At 44.4% G+C, this 20886-nt stretch overlaps 1 protein-coding gene across 1 annotated transcript in view; it reads right to left on the bottom strand.

Moving 5' to 3' along the window:
- Positions 1-1724: 1724 nt before the first annotated feature.
- LOC120056257 (ephrin type-B receptor 3-like) overlaps positions 1725-20886 on the bottom strand; it is a 35310-nt gene continuing 16148 nt past the window's right edge. Inside the window, exons 5-15 of the mRNA XM_039004507.1 lie at positions 19660-19995; positions 19014-19138; positions 17898-18054; positions 16880-16988; positions 16569-16621; positions 15700-15822; positions 13746-13993; positions 8543-8758; positions 7978-8127; positions 5634-5827; positions 1725-3256 (exon numbers count right to left, since the gene is read on the bottom strand). Of these exons, the coding sequence (XP_038860435.1) occupies positions 3142-3256; positions 5634-5827; positions 7978-8127; positions 8543-8758; positions 13746-13993; positions 15700-15822; positions 16569-16621; positions 16880-16988; positions 17898-18054; positions 19014-19138; positions 19660-19995 (1826 nt within the window). The 3' untranslated portion in view covers positions 1725-3141. The remainder of the gene's footprint in view (positions 3257-5633; positions 5828-7977; positions 8128-8542; positions 8759-13745; positions 13994-15699; positions 15823-16568; positions 16622-16879; positions 16989-17897; positions 18055-19013; positions 19139-19659; positions 19996-20886) is intronic.

The raw sequence follows: 20886 nt of genomic DNA, 5'->3' as shown, positions 1-20886 counted from the left end.
CGCTTCACGCCAAGACGCACTACACTGGCTGTCCATCGTGTATGTAAACAACTGTAGCCTAGGCAGCTGATGCCTAGGCTAAAACAACTATTGCTTGTCCGTTCCATAGCAAGCTGCTCTATCCTCACTGATTGCGAAGTAATTTAATGTCGAGATAATTTAAAAACATCTTGATTTTGATGTAGGAACAGAAAATAACAATATAAACCAGCACTTTGAAGGGGGTTTGAACCGGTTCGGAAGTTATTTTGCAGATAGGAACAGGGGAACGGAACAAAAAATAATTACAGTTAACTTAACAATTTCAGTTCCAATCCCTGCTTTTCATGTAGCCTAATTTGACAGCAAATATTTTAACCACCGATCAAGCAACATTATGGACTAAACGTTCAAATTAAGATCCTACACTTGTATATGAATTGGCTGTCTCCCATCAATGTATAGTGCTGTATGTCACCATGCAACGTACTGTGGGCTATAGTAGAAGAAGCATACCTTCCCGCAAGCCACACTATAGCACAGATATACTGATATCTATTATATACAAGATGGAATTCATGCCAGAGCTGACCCATATATCTCAATGACCGATCCCCATGTTGTTAATGAACTGGGACACAGTAGCAAGTTATCTTTAACAATTCTATATGGTTTCTATATGGTATGTCTCCCTTGATGGGCCTAGTAAAAATACAGTGTCTACCCTCTCAAGGACATATCGGAGGAGGACGAACATGTCACCATTGATCTCTCCTCAGGGAGATTATCATATGCCTGCTGGCTTAACATTGAGTCCAAAGAAATCCCTAAATATGCATAAGGCTTCAGAACCCTCCGTGAGGATCCGTTTCAACACAGTCAATAAGAACATAACATCAGTCTCCACAGCTAGCGTGTTGCCGGGTGACAGCGCTGCTCATCAATATTGACAAGAGAAAACCGATGTGACATGATGCGATTGTGTACAGGTTGCCAGAAATGCACCAAGATACAGTAGCAGCTTTAGAATGATGCCAGGGTATCTATGCTTCTTTGAAGCTTATCCAATGAAGGAGGGCAAATCTATAGTCCTGCTCTCTCACTAATTAGCCGTGTGGACTGGTCTTTGATTAAGCTTAAAAGTGAATGGGTTCTAGAACTAATATGATATTCCTAAAAGCTGAAGGTACTAGCTATTTCCTCGGTTCGTCCTACAACTGGAAGAAGAGAAGACCTGGAATGACTTTCTGCTGGAACCGTTGGAGAAATCAAAGAGAATACCATAGATCACTTTAATAATTTATTTGCATATGATTATCGTAAAAATACTCAAAGAGAAATGTGTATTTTGTTCCATTTTTCTTCTTCTCACAATTCCATACATCTTTACTCTTACAGAAAGAAGTCTGTACTGACGGACATACATGTTCCTATTTTTCTTCTTTCACATAGATTTTCTTTTCCTGGTACATGGCCCCTTTAAACTGTCATTTCCCTTTTGATGTTGCCTCTCACCAACAACAAACATCCAAACAAGGGTTCACACGGAGGCCAGGGGGTGAAATGAAGATGAACTCTGAGCGGATTGGTGTAGTACCGATGGGGATCATATAATAACTGTAGCACAACGGCAGTGTTAATGTGAGAGATTGATGCTGACAGCTGGTCGTACTTAAAAAAAAACTAAAAAAAACAAGAGTAATTAACTGAATAATTCAAACTACATTAACATTTTGTGGGTCAGGTTGATGATAAGGTCACATAGTTATTATCTCAACGGTGACCTTTTTCATTTGCATTGATCCTTGACACATTTTACTAAAGAATAGATCTGACACATCAACCGTCTGGTTCCATACTGTATGTGCTTTAGCCAACTCCCCTGACTACCGTTGTCAGGCCAAACATGTTAGGCATGACAATGGATGAACACAGAGAGGAGTTGGTTGAGGCACAAAGGGACTGGAGCCCCAGGCTAAGATATCAGCAGCTAGTCCAGAATAATGGAATTGACAACTGTACTGACACGTTGAAAATGTGAGCCAGCACTGGTGACTAGAAATAGCTATTGTTCACCATTAACCCTTTCCTATGAGCACCAGCCTCCGTAAAATATTTGATTCTTGTTTAATCATTAAATTCACTGTTTAGCGTATTGAGTTAATGTGTGAATATTCAATTTTTTTTAAACAATAAGTAATAACTTAGCATCCAAAACAAGGCATAGTTGAACAAAATAAGAGTATGAAAATATGGCATATGTCTGTAGAGTAACAGTTAATGCGGAACCATCGTCTCTTGTTTGCATGACGTTCATCCGCAACAGTTCCACGTTAGCATGGCATGCACATGATGGTGTGTCCTGTACAGTCAAATAAGTCCTTCTCAGTCACCCCCTTTATCCACAGTAGGTGAAGAGGACACACAACAACACATACAGTATCATGAAACCAAAACCTCCCAGTAACATGGAAGACCACATTTAAAGAAAGTGAATGAAACCAGATCAAAAACAGCAATTGTTATAGACGTCTGTAATCAGGTTCCCTGTCCATGGGCATTGGGATACAATCGTTCAGGTGCCCACATTCATTTAGAATCCATTGAATCCATCCTTAAAGTCCCATGTGTGAACAAACCTTTTTGCATCATCATTGCACTCGTTCCAGACGTCGAAGTCCACAGTATCCATGTCCATTCCCATCCATGGTCAAAGTCAACGATAGTGGCAGAGGAGACATGGAAATCATTTTGGGAAAAGAACACATCCCAGTCAGCAGAAAGCACATGCAGACATGCAAACACAACCTGAGGGGGAGTTTGGCTTTCTGTCAATGGACGGTTCACAAATTCAATTCAACATCAATGATGGGTTATCCACAAGCTTCTCAAGAGTCTATTTTCTACGGTGCCCTACTGAAGCTGTCCAAACTCGACACTTCCTTTTCCATGTTAGTTTTGTCTAGGTAGAGTAGACGTTTTTGTCTACTGTGGACAATGTTTTGTCTAGTTACAGTAGACAATGTTTGTTTTGTCTAGGTATGGTCATTCATTCATCCATTGGGCTCTGCAAGTAGAGTTCCTAGGTAGTTTCTAGTGGGTCCAGTTTCCCATGCGGTCTCTGTTTGGTTGTTTGTTGGTTTGTTGGTCCAGACCGAAACCTTAGACCCTGATGGGGAGAGTCGTGCTCATCGGTTGTCGAACTATATCATTCTGACTGCTGTCCAGACTCTTCCTGTGGTGGCCAGGCAGTGTCCCCCCGATCCGCAAAAGATCCCTGTCAACAAGAGAGGCAAAGATCAGTCACAGGTGTTTCTTTCAAGAGTACAAATTGTTCGACCAGTCTTATTCAATTCCTGGTCTTGGAGTGGAGACCCATAGGGTGTGCAGGGTTTTGTTCCAACCCAGCGCTAGCGCAATGTATTCAACTTATCAACAAATCATCAAGCCCTTGATTTGATGAATTAGGTTTGTTAGGTTTTTTAGTATTTAAAAATATATATATTTTAACTGTGGTTAAATAAAGGTTAATAAAAAATACTTTATTTCAGTTAAGAACATATTTGTATTTGCAATAATGGTCTGGTAAAAGCCTGCATACCCTGACAGCTCTCCAGGACCAGGATTCAAGAATGCTGCTGTGTTAGGTATAGTATTACGCTGTCAACAACATTGAGGATGGGAGACAGCACACGTAGCAGCACACAGTGAGAATCGATCACATATGTGTTGATACCGATCATGGAAAAGACAACCTATTTTAGAAGCCAGTTCCACCACTTACAAAATCCAATTTAACCTCTGAGCAGAATCAATTCATCATTTTGGGGTTGTAATAAAACTAGTATCTCCTTCATCTACCTTCTGAGGATGCTACATTGTCTTTTTGCATCCCAAACGGCACCCTATTCCCTATATAGTCCACTGCTTTTGATAGGGGTCTCTCACTCTCTCTCTCCCTCTGTGGCTGTCACATACAGATGAGGCCATACATTAATCATCCGCATGCCATCTGCATACAGTGACATGTAGCATAACACATGCCAGACACACTGACATACACATACACACAACTCCCCATTCGACCCATCAAAGCAATGGCTTGGCCCCCCTTGGCGCATAAAAAAAGCTAATTAGCAACCTAATTAAACACATTCCTCTCTTTTAGCTTCTCCTGAATCTGCCTTATTACACACACTCCATCACCTCAGCCCTCCGGTAGTTTGTTTCCACATCGGCAGCCCTGGCTCTGTCTCTGTCCTATCACCTACATTTAAGAGACAGCCAAGAGCACAGGGAATTCAACCTAGGTCAGTCATTATGTTTCCACACGCAATTAGGCCCACTCCTTGCACTAGGAATCGTCCGTGGGGTAATGCTGCGACAGTGAAAAGCGGAAACTCAGACAGAGCTGGCCAGCTTGTAGTCCTAAAAAAAAAACAGAAATGAGTAACCTCTGGTTCGTCCAGCCGTTCCTATGGAGGAAATTAATGGGGAAAGAATGGAGTTTGGGGGAAAGGCTTAGGAGATCTTATAAGTTTTGAGATAATATTGGTCAGTGAACATGACCTTATATGAATTATGAAGCCTTTATGTGCTTTATGTGTTTGTTTTGACAACATAAATGCTTCAAAATGGACAAAAAGGGACGTTAGCTAATGAAGATTATCTCATAGATTATTTTTTATATATAAGATCTCCTAAGCCTGTGTTTACCACAGACCTTACTTTTGACGTCTATCCAAAAAACCCATTAATTTCCCCACAGACTTTGACCAATGAGCCATGGTGGAGTTAGTGCCTACAAAAAGACATCATTACTATTGCTCTCTATTGAGGCTCAAGAGAGGAGCTGTTAAGTGAGGGAATATGATAATTTTGCGGTTTCTGTTTGGTAAACAGAGCTGATCCAGAGCTTTGCCACATGCAGTTGATGGATTAAACATACACTGAGTGTACAAAACATCAGGAACACCTTCCTAATACTGAGCTGCACCCACTTTTGTCCTCAGAACAGCCTCAATTCGTCGGAGCATGGACTCTACAAGTTGTCGGAAGCGTACCACAGGGATGCTGGCCCATGTTGACTCCAATGCTTCCAACAGTTGTGTCAAATTGGCTGGGTGGTGGACCATTCTTGAATCACACGGGAAACTGTTGAGCGTGAAAAACCCAGCAGCATTTCAGTTCTTGACACACTCAAACCGGTGCACCTGGCACCTACTACCATACCCCATTCACCCTCAATGGCACACACACAATCCATGTCTCAATTGTCTCAAAGCTTAGAAATCCTTCTTTAACATGTCTCTTCCCCTTCATCTACACTGATTCAAGTGGATTTAACAGGTGACATCAATAAGGGATCACCTGGATTCACCTGGTCAGTCTATGTCATGGAAAGAGTAGGTGTTCCTAATGTTTTGTACACTCAGTGTACATTTTAGGGCCAACTAACCACTGTCGATATTGTTGATCGCACCCCAAAACAACAAATCAAACCAACAAAAAAGATTGTATAATCCCTTAGGTTTCTGATCTCTCCTGCACACGCGTATATATACTTATTTTGAAACTGTTGCCTCGTTACTTTGTCTTAACACCGGTCTCGTTGTGCAAATCAAAAATAATGCTTTCCAGTCCCCTCCACTCACCCCGAGTATGTGCTGGTGACCACCTTGAGGGTGGCGGCGTTGCGGAGCAGCTTGTCCAGGGTGCTGACGATTTGGCAGAACTTGGGCCTCAGGTTCCTCTCCTTCACCCAGCACTCCAGCATGAGCTGGTGCAGCACCATGGGGCAGTCCATGGGAGGGGGCAAGCGGTAGTCCTGCTCCACAGCAGTCATCACCTACAGAAAGTAAAGGGTTAATATGATATACAGTACGGTACCGTGCAACACAATATATCTTGTGATTCAATACGATATGTCAGAATAAAATACAATACAATTTCGATGCGATACTCTAAGGCACAATATGACACTACAACGTGCTAGAATATTCTGTGATAAAATACAATATCGATACGATACTCTAAGGCACAATATGACACTACAACGTGCTAGAATATGTTGTGATAAAATACAATATTCCCGCAGAAAACAATTCTGGCAATTCAAAAGGGGAATGTTACATTACAATTCAAAAGGGGAATGTTACATTACAATTCATGGTGGAATAAAAGAAAGTTCTGTAGATGTCCACTCGTTGAATAGGTACGGCATGTTTCAATTCCCTTTACTCATTTTCATACCTTCACTTTACGTATGCATTTTAAACTGCTTGCTACAAAGCTTTTTTGGGGATGATAATGAATCTCTCTACTGCACTCCGCAACTTTCCTCGTTTGCTCATTGATTTGTTTTGACATGTTTCTATTCTCTGTACAGGGAAGCTATTCATATCCATATGCTGTCTGTATGTATTTTAATTGCAACTTCCTGCAATGGAAATTTGCCTTCGGGGATCATACAAAACCTCTCCTATACTCTTCCCACTTTTTGTGCTGCTCTATTTGCAACTAGCTACAGTAGTAACACAACATGTTGGATGCCACGTTTGGATGAGCATAATTGTTCTCGATTTATTAAAAAGGTAGAAGCCCAGTGAGATGGTAAAATGTGCTGTGGGGATAGAGTGTGTGTGTGTGTGTGTGTGTGTTTACTACTCTGCCGTAGTAAATATCTGTGGAGGGAAGATGCAGGTGTAGATAGGGGTGGCAGGAGGCAGTAAAGTCAAAAAACGCCAACCCAGGCACACAGCTGCACTGACCACCTGCACAGTGAAGATAAAAACACACTTAAGCAGAACTGTCAAGCTCAAGCTAAAAGTAGAGGCTGCAATGTAACTCGGTGTAAACTAGCCCTCCTGAAATTAAACAGTGGTTACAATCCAACCTCCGAAGTATTACATAAATCCCGCTCAATAGATTACCAATACTTAATTTTAGGTACTTTATTAAGGGACTTAAAATAAGCTTAGTTGCTAACTCCGGTTGTTTTACATTGATTTTCACCCTGAAAATGTTGATTAATGTGCACTGTCCCTATCAAATCAACTCCATGAATACATAAATAAGTAGTATGCTAGTGCTGTGGAAAACTCTATCTAAAGAGTAGGCAGAGAGTATTGGAACAGAACCACGTTCCACACTCTGTGTCACTCTAATAGATGCAACAGGAGCTAGGAACCAACTAACTGACATCCAGGTCGCACGCTATTGTTCATTCTAGTCCGCTACAGCAGATATATACAGTATATATTAAACGCAACATGCAACAATTTCAAAGATTTTACTGAGTTACAGTTCATATGAGGAAATCAGTTCATTTAAATAAATAAATTGGCCCTAAACTATGGATTTCACATGACTGGGAATACAGATATGCATCTGTTGGGCACAGACAACTTGGGTTCGTTGTCCGTAGATTATGCCTGTGCATACCATAACCCCACCGCAACCATGGAGCACTCAGTTCACAACGTTGACATTGGCAAACCGCTCGACAACACGACGCCATACACGTGGTCTGCGGTTGTGAGGCCAGTTGGACGTACTGCCAAATTCTCTAAAATTACGCTTAAGGTAGAGAATTGAACAATCAATTCTCTGGCAACAGCTCTGGTGGACATTCCTGCAGTCAGCATGCCAATTGCACACTCCCAAAACTTGAGACATCTGTGGCATTGTGTTGTGTGACAAAACCGCACATTTTTGAGTGGCCTTTTATTGTCCCCAGCACAAGGTGCACCTGTGATTAATCATGCTGTTTAATCAGCTTCTGGATATGCCACACCTGTCAGGTGGATGGATTATATTGGCAGAGGAGAAATGCTCACTATCAGGGATGTAAACAAATTTGTGCACAACATTTGAGAGACATAAGCCTTTTCTGAGTATGGATCATTTCTGGGATCTTTCATTTCAGCTCATGAAACATGGGACCAACACTTTACATGTTGCGTTTATATTTTTGTTCAGTGCATATAACTGACTCACATCCTGGTTGCTCATGTCCCAGTAGGGCCTTTCTCCGTAGGATACCACCTCCCACATGACGATTCCGTAGCTCCACACGTCACTGGCCGAGGTGAACTTCCTGAAGGCGATGGCCTCGGGGGCGGTCCAGCGGATGGGAATCTTACCTCCCTGCAGAGACACAGGGGGAGGCAGGGTTGCTACATTGGAGCATGCTGAGCGATGGAGTAAACACAGGCAGAGACGCACCCACACACAGGCAGAGACGCACTCACACACAGGCAGAGACGCACCCACACACAGGCAGAGACGCACCCACACACAGGCAGACACATAGGCAGACACACACAGGCAGACACATAGGCAGACACACACTGATAACCATACTCTCATATACAGACTGCAGAGAGACAAAAAGACAACACATGGTGAGCACACACACATACACACACAAAATTGCAAACAAACAAAGATAAACAAACAAACAAGCAATCACACAGACAAACATAGACATACCAAATAAACACAGACCAAGCCAACAAGCAGATCCTCCCACAACTCACACTCTCCCTCCCACGTCACTCACCAGAGAGCTGGTGTAGGTAGGATCGACTGATGAGTCGTCCAGGAAACGGGACAGACCGAAGTCGGACACCTTACACACCAGGTTGCTGTTGACCAGGATGTTGCGGGCGGCGAGGTCCCGGTGGACATAGTTCATGTCCGAGAGGTACTTCATGCCCGACGCCATGCCACGCAGCATGCCCACCAGCTGGGTCACCGTGAAGCGCCCATCATTCAGCTGTGAGGGATGGGTGGGGAATGGGGGTGAGTGAGGTAGAGAAATAGAGGAGTAAGGCAGACAGGGAGGAGGGGAGATAGAGGGGAATGAGAAAGGGAGAGAAAGACAGAAGGAAGAAGAAGGAAAGAGAGACAGAAGGGAGAGAAGAGAGAAGGGGGAGATGGGTGAGGAAAAAGTAAGAAAGGAGGGAGAGAGAGAAGGGGGAGATGGGTGAGGAAAAAGTAAGAGAGGAGGGAGAGAAGGGGGAGATGGGTGAGGAAAAAGTAAGAGAGGAGGGAGAGAGAGAGAAGGGGGAGATGGGTGAGGAAAAGGTAAGAGGGGAGGGAGAGAGAGAGGGAATAGGTAGATGAAGTAAGTCAGTCAGTCCTAAAGCTTACATAAACATAATCATAACATATGCCATAACCATCCATGGCTGGTTCTGTCAGTCTGCAACAGACAAACTTTTCAAGCTGTCTGACCCCATCTAATAAGATTAATAATTTAAATGAATATAAAACTAAATTCCATGTGCTGTGCTGTGTGTAACTACAGATGAAACAGCGTGAAAGTGAATAGGAAAGTCCGCTGTCAACTAGTTACAGTTAGAATTCAATTTTCCTTTCACAGAACGACAAGAGGTTCAACCATTTTCTGCGTGATCCAGTCTTGACTGAAAGGAAATGAGCATTCCATTGATGGTGCCATGCTAACCACGCTTACCCTCACAACAGCTCCACAGAATTAGAATAACTAGAATGGAAAATGAGAGATTATATTTATATTACCAGCTCCAATACATAAATCAGTCCCATTTCTTATTAGTATTGTTCATGCATGAGAGCACCAGCCGTTCCGGACGACTGTGTGATAACTCTCTTGGTAGCCGATGTGAGCAAGACTTTTAAACAGGTCAACATTCACAAAACCGTGGGGCAGACAGATTACCAGGACGTGTACTCAAAGCATCGCGGACCAACTGGCAAGTGTCTTCACTGACATTTTCAACCTCTCCCTGACAGAGTCTGTAATACCTACATGTTTCAAGCAGACCACCATAGTCCCTGTGCCCAAGGAAGCAAAGGTAACCTGCCTAAATGATTACTGCCCTGTAGCACTCACGTCGGTAGCCACGAAGTGCTTTGAAAGGCTGGTCATGGCTCACATCAACAGCATCATTCCGAATACCCTAGACCCACTCCAATTCGCATACCGCCCCAACAGATTCACAGATGACGCAATCTCAATCGCACTCCACAATGCCCTTTCCCACCTGGACAAAAGGAACACCTATGTGAGAATGCTGTTCATTGACTACAGCTCAGCGTTCAACACCATAGTGCCCACAAAGCTCATCACTAAGGACCCTGGGACTAAACACCTCCCTCTGCAACTGGATCCTGGACTTCCTGACGGGCCGCCACCAGGTGGTAAGGGTAGGCAACAAAACATCTGCCATGCTGATCCTCAACACTGGGGCCCCTCAGGGGTGCATGCTTAGTCCCCTCCTGTACTCCCTGTTCACCCACGACTGTGTGGCCAAACACGACTCCAACACCATCATTAAGTTTGCTGACGACACAACAGTGGTAGCCCTGATTACAGACAACGATGAGACAGCCTATAGGGAGGAGGTCAGAGACCTGGGTGTATGGTGCCAGGACAACAGCCTCTCCCTCAATGTGAGCAAGACAAAGGAGCTGATCGTGGACTACAGGAAAAGGTGGGCCGAACAGGCCCCCATTAACATCGATGGGGCTGTGGTGGAGCAAGTCGAGAGTTTCAAGTTCCTTGGTGTCCACATCACATCCAAACACACCAAGATAGTTGTGAAGAGGGCAAGACAACACCTTTTCCCCCTCAGGAGGCTGAAAAGATTTGTCATGGGTCCCCAGATCCTCAAAAAGTTCTACAGCTGCACCATCGAGGGCATCCTGATTGGTTGCATCACTGCCTGGTATGGCAACTGCTTAGCATCTGACTGTAAGGCGCTACAGAAGGTAGTGCGTACGGCCCAGTACATCACTGGGGCCAAGCTTCCTGCCATCCAGGACCTATATACTAGGCAGCATCAGAGGAAAGCCCCAAAAATTGTCAAAGACTCCAGTCACGCAAGTTATAGACTGTTCTATCTGCTACCGCACGGCAAGCAGTACCGGTGCGCCAAGTCTGGTACCAAAAGGCTCCTTATCAACTTCTACCCCCAAGCCATAAGACTGCTGAACAATTAATCAAATGGCCACCCAGACTATTCACATTGACCCCCCCCAATTTGTTTTTACACTGCTGCCACTCATTGTTTATTATCTATGCAAAGTCACTTTACCCCTACCTCAATGTACAAATTACCTCGACTAACCTGTACCCCTTCACATTGACTCGGTACCGGTACACCCTGTATATAGCCTCGTTATTGTTCTTTTATTGTGTTACTTTTTACTTTAGTATATTTGGTAAATATTTTCCTAACTGTACATTACTCATCTCATATGTATATACTGTATTCTATACCATCTTTTGCATCTTGCCTATGCCGCACGGCCATCGCTCGTCCATATATTTATATGTACATATTCTTATTCATCCCTTCACATGTGTGTGTATAAGGTAGTCGTTGTGAATTTGTTAGATTACTTGTTAGATATTACTGCGTTGTCGGAACTAGAAGCACATGCATTTCGCTACACTCGCATTAACATCTGCTAACCATGCGTATGTGACCAACACAATTAGATTTGATTTGGAACTCTTTCTTAAACTGCATTGTTGGTTAAGCAAGCATTTGTGACAAATAAAGTTTGATTGAATTCGATGCCATACTTCCAAGTCTCACGAGGGAGCCTGGAAATGGAGGTTTGTTTCTCAACAACTCAGGAGGGTAACATTCCAAACATGCCAAACATGTAAACATTCCGTTTTGTACTCTACACTCAAATTGAGTTTGACAGGAAAACAAGTTTGGATGGATATGTAAACAAAATGCTTCATAACAGGCATAGATGGTTAGGCCTGTTAGGGGCTTGTAATTACCATTCTCGTGGGTACAGAAAATCCCAAAAAGGATAGTAAATCAAGTACAATTCTTCCTCATGGAGACATTTCCCAGGTTCCCACAAGGACAAAGGCTATTTTAGGCTTAGAGGTTAGGTTTACAATTAGGGTTAGGGTTACAATTAGGGTTAGCGGTTAGGTTTAGGGGTTAGGTTTAGGGTTATGGGTTAAGGTTTAGGGCTTAGGTGTAGCGGTTAGATTAGGGTTAGGTTTAGGGTTAAAGGTTAGGGAAAACATGATTTTGAATGGAAATACATTTTAGGTCCCCACAAGGATAGTAAAACATATGCTGTGTGTGTGTGTATTTGTCCTTACGTGCAAACGTGTTTGTTCTTGTTATGCATGTGTTGTGTGTGTGTTGTTCTGCCAGCATCCCATAATCAGGCACAATAGTTTGACGGGACATCACTAGATCATGGCAGAGTGTATCCATGATTCACACACACACACACACACACACACACACACACACACACACACACACACACACACGGTTGGATGGACATCTGACTGAGAGGAGTGCGTGAGAAGGAGTGAGAAGCTGCTCGAGTCACAAGATGAGATAAGACACGGAGTGTTATGGAGATTGTACTGTAGCGCATGGTCTTACGTTTCCTCATTATCCTCTGAGAGAGATCATTTGTGAATGACTATGTTAACCTCGTCTCTAACCTCTAGGGTCGTTCCTGGTTAAAGGTTAAATCGTTGTTTTTTTGTTGATTCGGAGGTGGGATCTTGGTTTACTGTTAAAGGAAAGGAGCTAGACTTTTATGTAAGCTATAGTACGATGACCTAAGAATGGACAGTGCGTCATTCCTAAGAGCTCATCAAGGTTAACGGCTAATAAGAGCCAGCAGCATACCACCCTGCATCCCACTGCTGGCTTGCCTCTGAAGCTAAGCATGGTTGGTCCTGGCTGGAAGTGGTGTTGGGGGGGGGGGGGGGGGGGGGGGCAGTAGGAGGCACTCTTTCTTTCCTCTGGTCTAAAAAAAAAGATCCCAACGCCTCAGAGCAGTGATCGGGGACATTAGCCCTGTGTAGGGTGCCGTCTTTCGGGTGGAACGCTAAACGGGTGTCCTGACTCTCTGTGGTCACTAAACGATCCCATGGCACTTATCGTAAGAATAGGGGTGTTAACCCCAGTGACCTGGCTAAATTCCCAATCTGGCCCTCATGGCCACCTAATCATCCCCAGCTTCCAATTGGCTCATTCCGCTTCCCTTTAACTAATCCCCAGGGCGGTTGCTGGGAATGAGAATGTCTTCTCAGTCGACTTACCTGGTAATATATGGGTTGAATCGAAACGAAAATCAAAATGAGCTCTTACTGAGTCAGAGAGCATTACTGTGTGTGTACACCGCCCACTGTCATTACAGCAAGTGTCACGTAATAGAACTCTCGAAGTTGCAGAAGTTCTCTACTTCCCCCATGGATTTGTTCAGCATCCACTGATGTGTAGGAGGTGCTATGTGCAATTGTGCTTGTCCCCAGGCTTTTATGCAGCACAGTCAAAGAGGAGCTCCATCAGTGGTTTTGTGCAGTAGAATCCCTATCCGTCAGCTGTATTGTGTATAACTACGCAGGTCTTAGGATTTTCAGCACAGCCGCTATCAATATTCATCAGAGGGGTCGGGAACGGTTCCACGGATTGTCATAACTGGTGTGTGTTCGGTACGACTCAAAGCCTCCGCTGGTGAGTAGGTGGTCGCACAGTACGTGTGGTAATGCGCGACTCCAGGATTTGATTCGGGTAGAGTAGACTCAATATCAATTGAATGTGTCCTGTATGATTCCATGCATCATCACAACTCAGTCAGTGTTCCCCTGAGGAAGGAGTCCCGCGCTCCATTCTCCATGAACCTTGGGGATTTTAAACAGTATACAATTCCGAGGCTATCAATATCAACCAGAGTTGTCATGTACAATTGCTCACATCGCCACAACTGGTGTCACTCACCCTGAGGAAGGAGTCCAGCGCTCCGTTCTCCATGAACTCGGTGATGATGAGCACGGGGCAGCTGCGGGTCAGCACGCCCTCCAGCCGGATCACGTTGGGGTGGTCGAACTGGCCCATGATTGACGCTTCCCCCAGGAAGTCCCGCCTCTGGCGGTCTGTGTAACCCGCCTTCAGCGTTTTGATGGCCACCACACCTTCACGGCGGCTGGCCTGCTTCAGGCGCCCGCGGCACACCTCCCCGAACTCACCTGGGTGGGGAAGGGAGTGAGGGGAAGGAGTGGAGGAGGGAGTGGGGATTGGGGAAGGGGGGGGGGGGAGTGAGGGAGAGGGAGCATTACTGGTTTGAACTGAGGAGGAAGAAGAGGAAGACGAGGAGGAAGAGAGCAAGGGATGGAGTTAGTGAGGAGGGGAGGAAAAGAGAGCGAGAGCTCAGGGGTCTGAGAGGTTGGGGAGGGATTGAGGGATGGAAAGATCAACCTGCGACCGGGAGTGGTGCCTGGGACCGGGGTAGGGGGAGAGGGGACGGATGAGGAGCTTGGGGGTTTTGGTGCCTTGGTAAAAAGTTGTGTGTTTAAAAAGGAAAAAGAGAGAGAAAGAAGAGAAAGAGAAGAAAGCAAAGGAGGCATTCAAGGTTGAAGTTAGGAGATAGACACAGACCCCCTCGACAACCGCTGCGTATCCTCTGAACACACACACACTGCCCACCCAGCACACATCCTGTTCAACCACCCCCCCCCCCCCCCCCAACATTAACCACTCCCCAAAACACAATTGACTCCAAAAAAGCCTACCCCTTAAAATCCACACTTCAAAAAGACCGCACTAAAAAACGTATAATCTTTGTAAATTATAGTTATGTCACACATGCAGCTAACAGAAATATATGGAAATGTCTGCTCTACTCAAAATTACAACCAACTAATTGCAGCATTAACGCAAAAATGGAAGAGGAAAGTGGAAGGGGGAGAAGTAAGGAACTTGTCTGTCGGCCCTGCATTAAAGACCAAAGATTTTCTTTGTCCAAAGAAAATTGTGATAAATTAAAAAAGTATACCAGTTTCATTTCAGGACCAAAAAATTGACAGCTGTGCCATATAGATTGCATAATAGTTGAGAAGAGATTTTTGATGGACCAATTCCATGGCACATGGTTTATGAACTGATACACAAAACAACCCTCGATTCAAAACTTAGAGTTTTTAAATTAAAATGTTGTACAAAATTCTTGCAACCAATAGAATGTTATATATTATGGGGGATATAACCATCCCGGCTCTGCAGATTTTGCTGCGAAGAGACAGAATCATTAGAATCATCATTATCATTTGTTTTGGTACTGTCCATATGTAGCTTGTTTTTGGTCGCAGGTTCAGGAATGGCAGATGAATTGAAACATTTACCTGGAGCTAACTCTGCAAATAGCACTGCTGGGTGATTTAAAAAAGGCATAGTCAATCGATCAATAACATAATAATACTCTTGAGCAAAACATTTTATCTTTAATTTACAATATGTAGAATCTAAGGTTCAGAACTTTTGTGAAGCATCACAGTACAGTTGAAAAAGATATGGCAAATAGAAATAGAAAACTGGATGGTGTTCAGAGATAGATGGGAGGGGTTGAGTGGAGCTGAAGGGTGGAACTAAAAACATACAAAAGATACATTTTGTAAAATATTCGGTGTCCGTAAAATGTATATAGTATGTATAAGCAGGAAGTAGAAGCCTAAGTGTTGTTGTCTATTAGTTTACTCCAATTAGTGGGAGGGATGGTAGTGTTAGGGGAAAATATCTATATCTATATACAAAAAATATGGGGATTGGAAAGGATGCAGACAATTACATTGATGGAAGCCACAATCTATCTGCAATATTAAAGCTGATCTACCCCCTAAAAAAATATACTTTTTTTTTAAAGACAAAACTTCAACAACTAGCTATACATATTGGTTACCTGCACCAATGACCTCCTCGATCTTCACACACGAGATGTCTATCTCCTTGGCAAACTCGTGGATGGCCTCGTTGGGGTCCTCGTAAGTGAATGGGTCAATGTATACTTTCACCCCCGGGGAAACTAGAGAGATGAAATGAATGAAGGGAGGATTGCGTCAGATGTTTTTCGCCAGGTCTTGAACATACACGTTCATCAAATATGCGTGACACTGGCAGTTTGGAAGTCATGTGTTCCAATGTGGAGTAACTAACTAATACAGTCATGACTGGAATCAAATTGTAAGCATGAACAGCACATGGGCATATCTATCACACAGCTCGGGGAGTCTTGAAGAGCGAGGGGGTGGGGGGGGGGGGGTTGATAAACCTGATCTAGATAATCATGGTTTTCTGTGAGCAAATGCAGTTTCCTGCCTTGGTCAGATGACTGAATAATTCATTCAATCAGGTGGTTTTACCGTCTTGGTTTGAACAAAGGACCACAGAAGCTGCAGCTCTTCAGGATTAGAGTTGTATAGTATGCACACACATGCGCGCACACACACAACCTCCTCCCCAAACACACACACACAAATACACAACCCCCTCCCCCCAACACACACAACCCCCTGCCCCCAACACACATACATACAACCCGCTCCCCCAACACACACACACAACCCCCTGCCCCCAACACACACACACACAACCCCCTGCCCCCAACACACACACATACAACCCGCTCCCCCAACACACACACACAACCCCCAACACACACACATACAACCCGCTCCCCCAACACACACACACACACACAACCCCCTGCCCCCAACACACACAAACACACAACCCGCTCCCCCAACACACACACCCTCCCCCAGTGCTCACCGTACTGCTGCAGCTTCTCTGTGTACTCCAGCTCCGAACTGCTGTGTTGCTTCCTGCAAACAAGGACCACACACGCACAATCTCATTCGTATGATCAATCCTCATTCTTGGCTGGCACTCCACAGGCTGCTTTCAAATAACAAGCAGAAGATGACAGATTGTGCTCAGACAGTCGGGATTGGAAGAATGGAACAATGCTAAGGTTGGCTTAAGGCTTTCTAAGGGCCTTTTCAGGATTCAAGAAGTTGCCAAATAATGACCAAAAAGGCCTGTGTTAGATAAATAGATACATATTTAAAAAAAAAACTTACCTAGAGCAAACTATGGCCATGACCACAATGGCAACAATGACCACTAGACCGGCCGACGCCGAGCCCACGATGAGCGGCAGCTGGTCCTGCACCGATTTCTGAGGGTCACCTGAGAAATAAAAAACTATGATAAACAAACAATAAACACCTGAAATATCACTGAGGAATTCTTAAAGAAACAGCTCGTGAAATATGGAAGCGGATTCATGCCAAAACGAATAATGGGATGTGAATTGTATTCCAATCTGTGTTTGGTTTTTCATTTAGACACAATGAAAGTGCTTTATTACAAAAAGCCAAGTTAGCGGCCTGCGATTGGAAGGTTGGGAGTTCGATCCCCGGCCAGTGCGTCTCTGCTTGGCACTCAGCATTGAATTAGATTGGGGTTAAGGCCTTGCGATAGACTAGCGTCCTGCACATCAAGCTGCCTCACGCTACAGAAACAGGAGACTGGCTGCTGCTCCTGGAAGCCAAGCCTTGTGCAAGGCTACTTACTTATTCCAAAAAGCAATGCACTCTGGTAAAAAAGAAAACACGGATATTGAAAAACAAGACATTTTATTTCAATGTTTTTATATGTATTAAATCCTGCATTCATCTGCTTCCATAACAGACTGTAGAAATATCACACAGCCATTAAGAGCAATTTTTAAAAAAACAGACAGCTTCTTCAAATTGCTTCTTCAGTGTTCTTTCACTACTTGGATGGATTGTACTTATTAAAGTGAACATAGAAAAGCTTTGAAACACCCCGGTGAAGAAAAAAATGAAAGGCATTAGCAATGGTGGAGGACAATGATAAACAGTGAAGGGAGAGAGCGACAGAAAGAGGAGGAGAAAAAGACAATGAACTAGTGAAGGCAGAAAAGGAGGAGAGATAGAGGGAAAGTAAGAGGCACAGAGACCGATGGGGAGGAAGAGATCGACACAGAACACAGAGAGAAAGAATGAGACAACGAAGGAGCACAGGAGGAGGAGGAGGAGGAGGAGAGAGAGAGAGAGAGAGAGAAACACGTACTGTGTATGGAGGTGCTGAAGTCCATAGGGATGCTGTAGTGCCCGTAGCCAGCCACAGTGCGAGCCCGGACCTGGACAACGTAGGGAGTGGCAGCCCTCAGTCCCTCCACACGGGTTGAGCTGTGCTGGGCCGTCACCGTGTGAGACATGGCCTGGCCCTATGGAACACATCAATCAATCAACCAATCGAACAAATGTATTTATCAAACCCTTTTAACATCAGCAGTTGTCACATGATTTTACAGTAACACAGCTTAGACTGAAATCAGAGGCAGACTGACAAGGAAAACTCCCTAGAAGCAAGAAAACCTTGAGGAACCCGACAACACATTGATTAGAATCGGGGGCGAAAAAAAGCGAAATTCTTCTTCTTTAAAAAAAAAAAAGGGACAGCATTCACTTGATGTAGGTGAGTTCATTTGGTTCATATTCCTTCCTATATGAGCAGCATGTCTATGTCCATGCTGAGGTCTATCGGCACGTGATGCTGATGCTGCTGAAGAAAACAACACACATCTGCATCAAGTGAGCGCTAACCTGTGAAATGCCAAAAACAACCCAGGCTACATCAGACAAAAGATGCCATGTTTATTCTTCAAACAGATTTTGTACAATTGTTTTCTTTCCAGTGACTCTTCAAACTTAAGGTACAGAGTAAATGTTTACTTATGTAAATCATGGTTGAATCAGAGAACAGTGAGCCTGGTCCCAGATTCGTTTGTGCTGTATAGTCAACTCCTACAACACCTATGAGTTGGCTATACAGCACTAACAGATCTGGGACCAGGCTAGAGGCTGGGAAAAAGGCAATGGGAGTGGGCTATACAGCACAAACAGATCTGGGACCAGGCTAGAGGCTGGAAAAAAGGCAATGGGAGTGGGCTATACAGCACAAATAGATCTGGGACCAGGCTAGAGGCTGGGAAAAAGGCAATGGGAGTGGGCTATACAGCACAAATAGATCTGGGACCAGGCTAGAGGCTGGGAAAAAGGCAATGGGAGTGGGCTATACAGCACAAACAGATCTTGGACCAGGCTAGAGGCTGGAAAAAAGGCAATGGGAGTGGGCTATACAGCACAAACAGATCTGGGACCAGGTTATAAAACAGTGTCTTACCCTTTCGTAGTACTTAATCTCGTAATCCAGGATGACCCCGTTGGGTTTCTCTGGGGGAAGCCAGGACAGGCTGAGGGTGTCTGACGTTGACTTCATCAGGTGCACTGTGGGTATTGCTGACGGTGCTGTGATTGGACAAAAAAAAAAGGGTGATGTTACCAAGTAAAATAAATACAAGCTTTCATGTTGAATATGTTAAGAGCATTTTTGTTCCACTGTATAAATGAAATTAGCAAAGTGTACAAGCTCTTCATCTAGCAATGTTTACGATTATCTGACTTCTTACCATGACATTTATCTGACCATTCTCCATGACATTTCAGTTGATTGATTTGGTACTAGGCTGAAATGACACATACTGAGGCCATCAACTCACACAAAGCATCAGTACTCAGAACAAGATGAGACGGTAGAAAGTAGATGACTTTGTTGCTGCTAACCGGAGTTGAGTGGTAAAGTTGGTGACACTGAGTGGTGTGTCGTCGTGTAGTCAGAGTGGTGATGTTAAGTGCTAGGTAGCTACTTTACTTACAGTGGTGACCTTGAGTGGTGTGTTGTCGTGAGGTGAGAGTGAGTGCCGATATCAAGTATTCATGTTGAGTGCTGCTAACGTTAAGCGCTGACAAAGCGTTACGACGATACTAACCGGCCTGGTTGGTGGTGATGTTGACGGTGGCGTATCGCGGTGCGCCAGGGCTCTTCCCAGAGACGCCGTTGACCGCCTGGACCTCAAAGCTGTAGCGGGTGTGCGCCTGCAGGTTCCTCACCACCACCTTCTTCTGGGTCAGGCCGAGTCGGCGCGGCGACATGTCCATGTTGTCGTCGCAGCGCGAGCACGGGCTCTGGTCGCGCAGACACTTCTTACACACCACGTTGTAGATGACGTCGTCCCGCCCGCCGACGTCCAGCGGCTCCTCCCACTCCAGGGCGATCGAGGTCTCGTTCACCGTGGAGATGACGTTCTGAGGTGGCGAGGGCACGGCTGGACAGAAACGCCACATACGGTTTAGTGATGTCCTCTGAACACCGCTTATAGAGGCAAATATTGTAGAACCTCACTTTTAGAACCTCACTTTTAGAACCTCACTGTTAAAACCATAGTCTTCGAACCCCACTCTAAGCATTTATGATTTGCTTACTAAGATACCAATTAGGGCTTATCTTCCTGGATCCATACAGTTCATACAATTGTCCACTTTCTGGTGGAGAAACGTGATCTCCAGCACATAATGAATTGAACAGAAGTCTTCATTTATTTTATATATACCATGTTCATTCCATGCACGACTTCCAACATTATAATTCATGGAACTTAAATCATTACCCATTAAATAGCAATGGGAGTTCATTCCGTAAAGTAGAAATATGTTATGCTATACATGGTGAAATAAATAGCAGGATTCACATAGCAAATATAAACCATATCCAAGCCACGCTTGACTTAAACATCACTATTAATGAAACTTGATTCATTACCCATAAAATAGCGATGATCTGAATTGAAATGATCTATTGCGCAGCGGTGGTGCATAGTAGTGTATACCTATGGAACAGTGTTACTCAATAGAGACGAGCTCTTTCAATAAGAACGGTATGAAATCGGGGTAGCGTGTGATAAATGCTACAGGGGACAACTGGAGCAGCAAGCAGAATGTTTCCTTCATCCAGTTACATTGGCTGAGGGGAAATCTAAACTCAAACCCCTCTCGAAGCCGATTCAGACAACACCTACTACGGCAGCAGCACATGGCGAGGAAAGTCGAGGCGAGGTAATGCTTTCAGAGTGTCTCAGTTCACACATCTCAACCAACTCTGTTCAGCTCCTCTGCCTGTTCGCCCTAAGTGGAGCTAGTTCCCCCCCTCATGCTTTGTC

Source organism: Salvelinus namaycush, chromosome 11 (assembly GCF_016432855.1).
Source record: "Salvelinus namaycush isolate Seneca chromosome 11, SaNama_1.0, whole genome shotgun sequence".
In the NCBI taxonomy this organism is placed as follows: Eukaryota; Metazoa; Chordata; class Actinopteri; order Salmoniformes; family Salmonidae; genus Salvelinus; species Salvelinus namaycush.
Note: the sequence above shows the minus strand (reverse complement) of the source record. Positions and strands in the feature narration are given on the sequence as shown.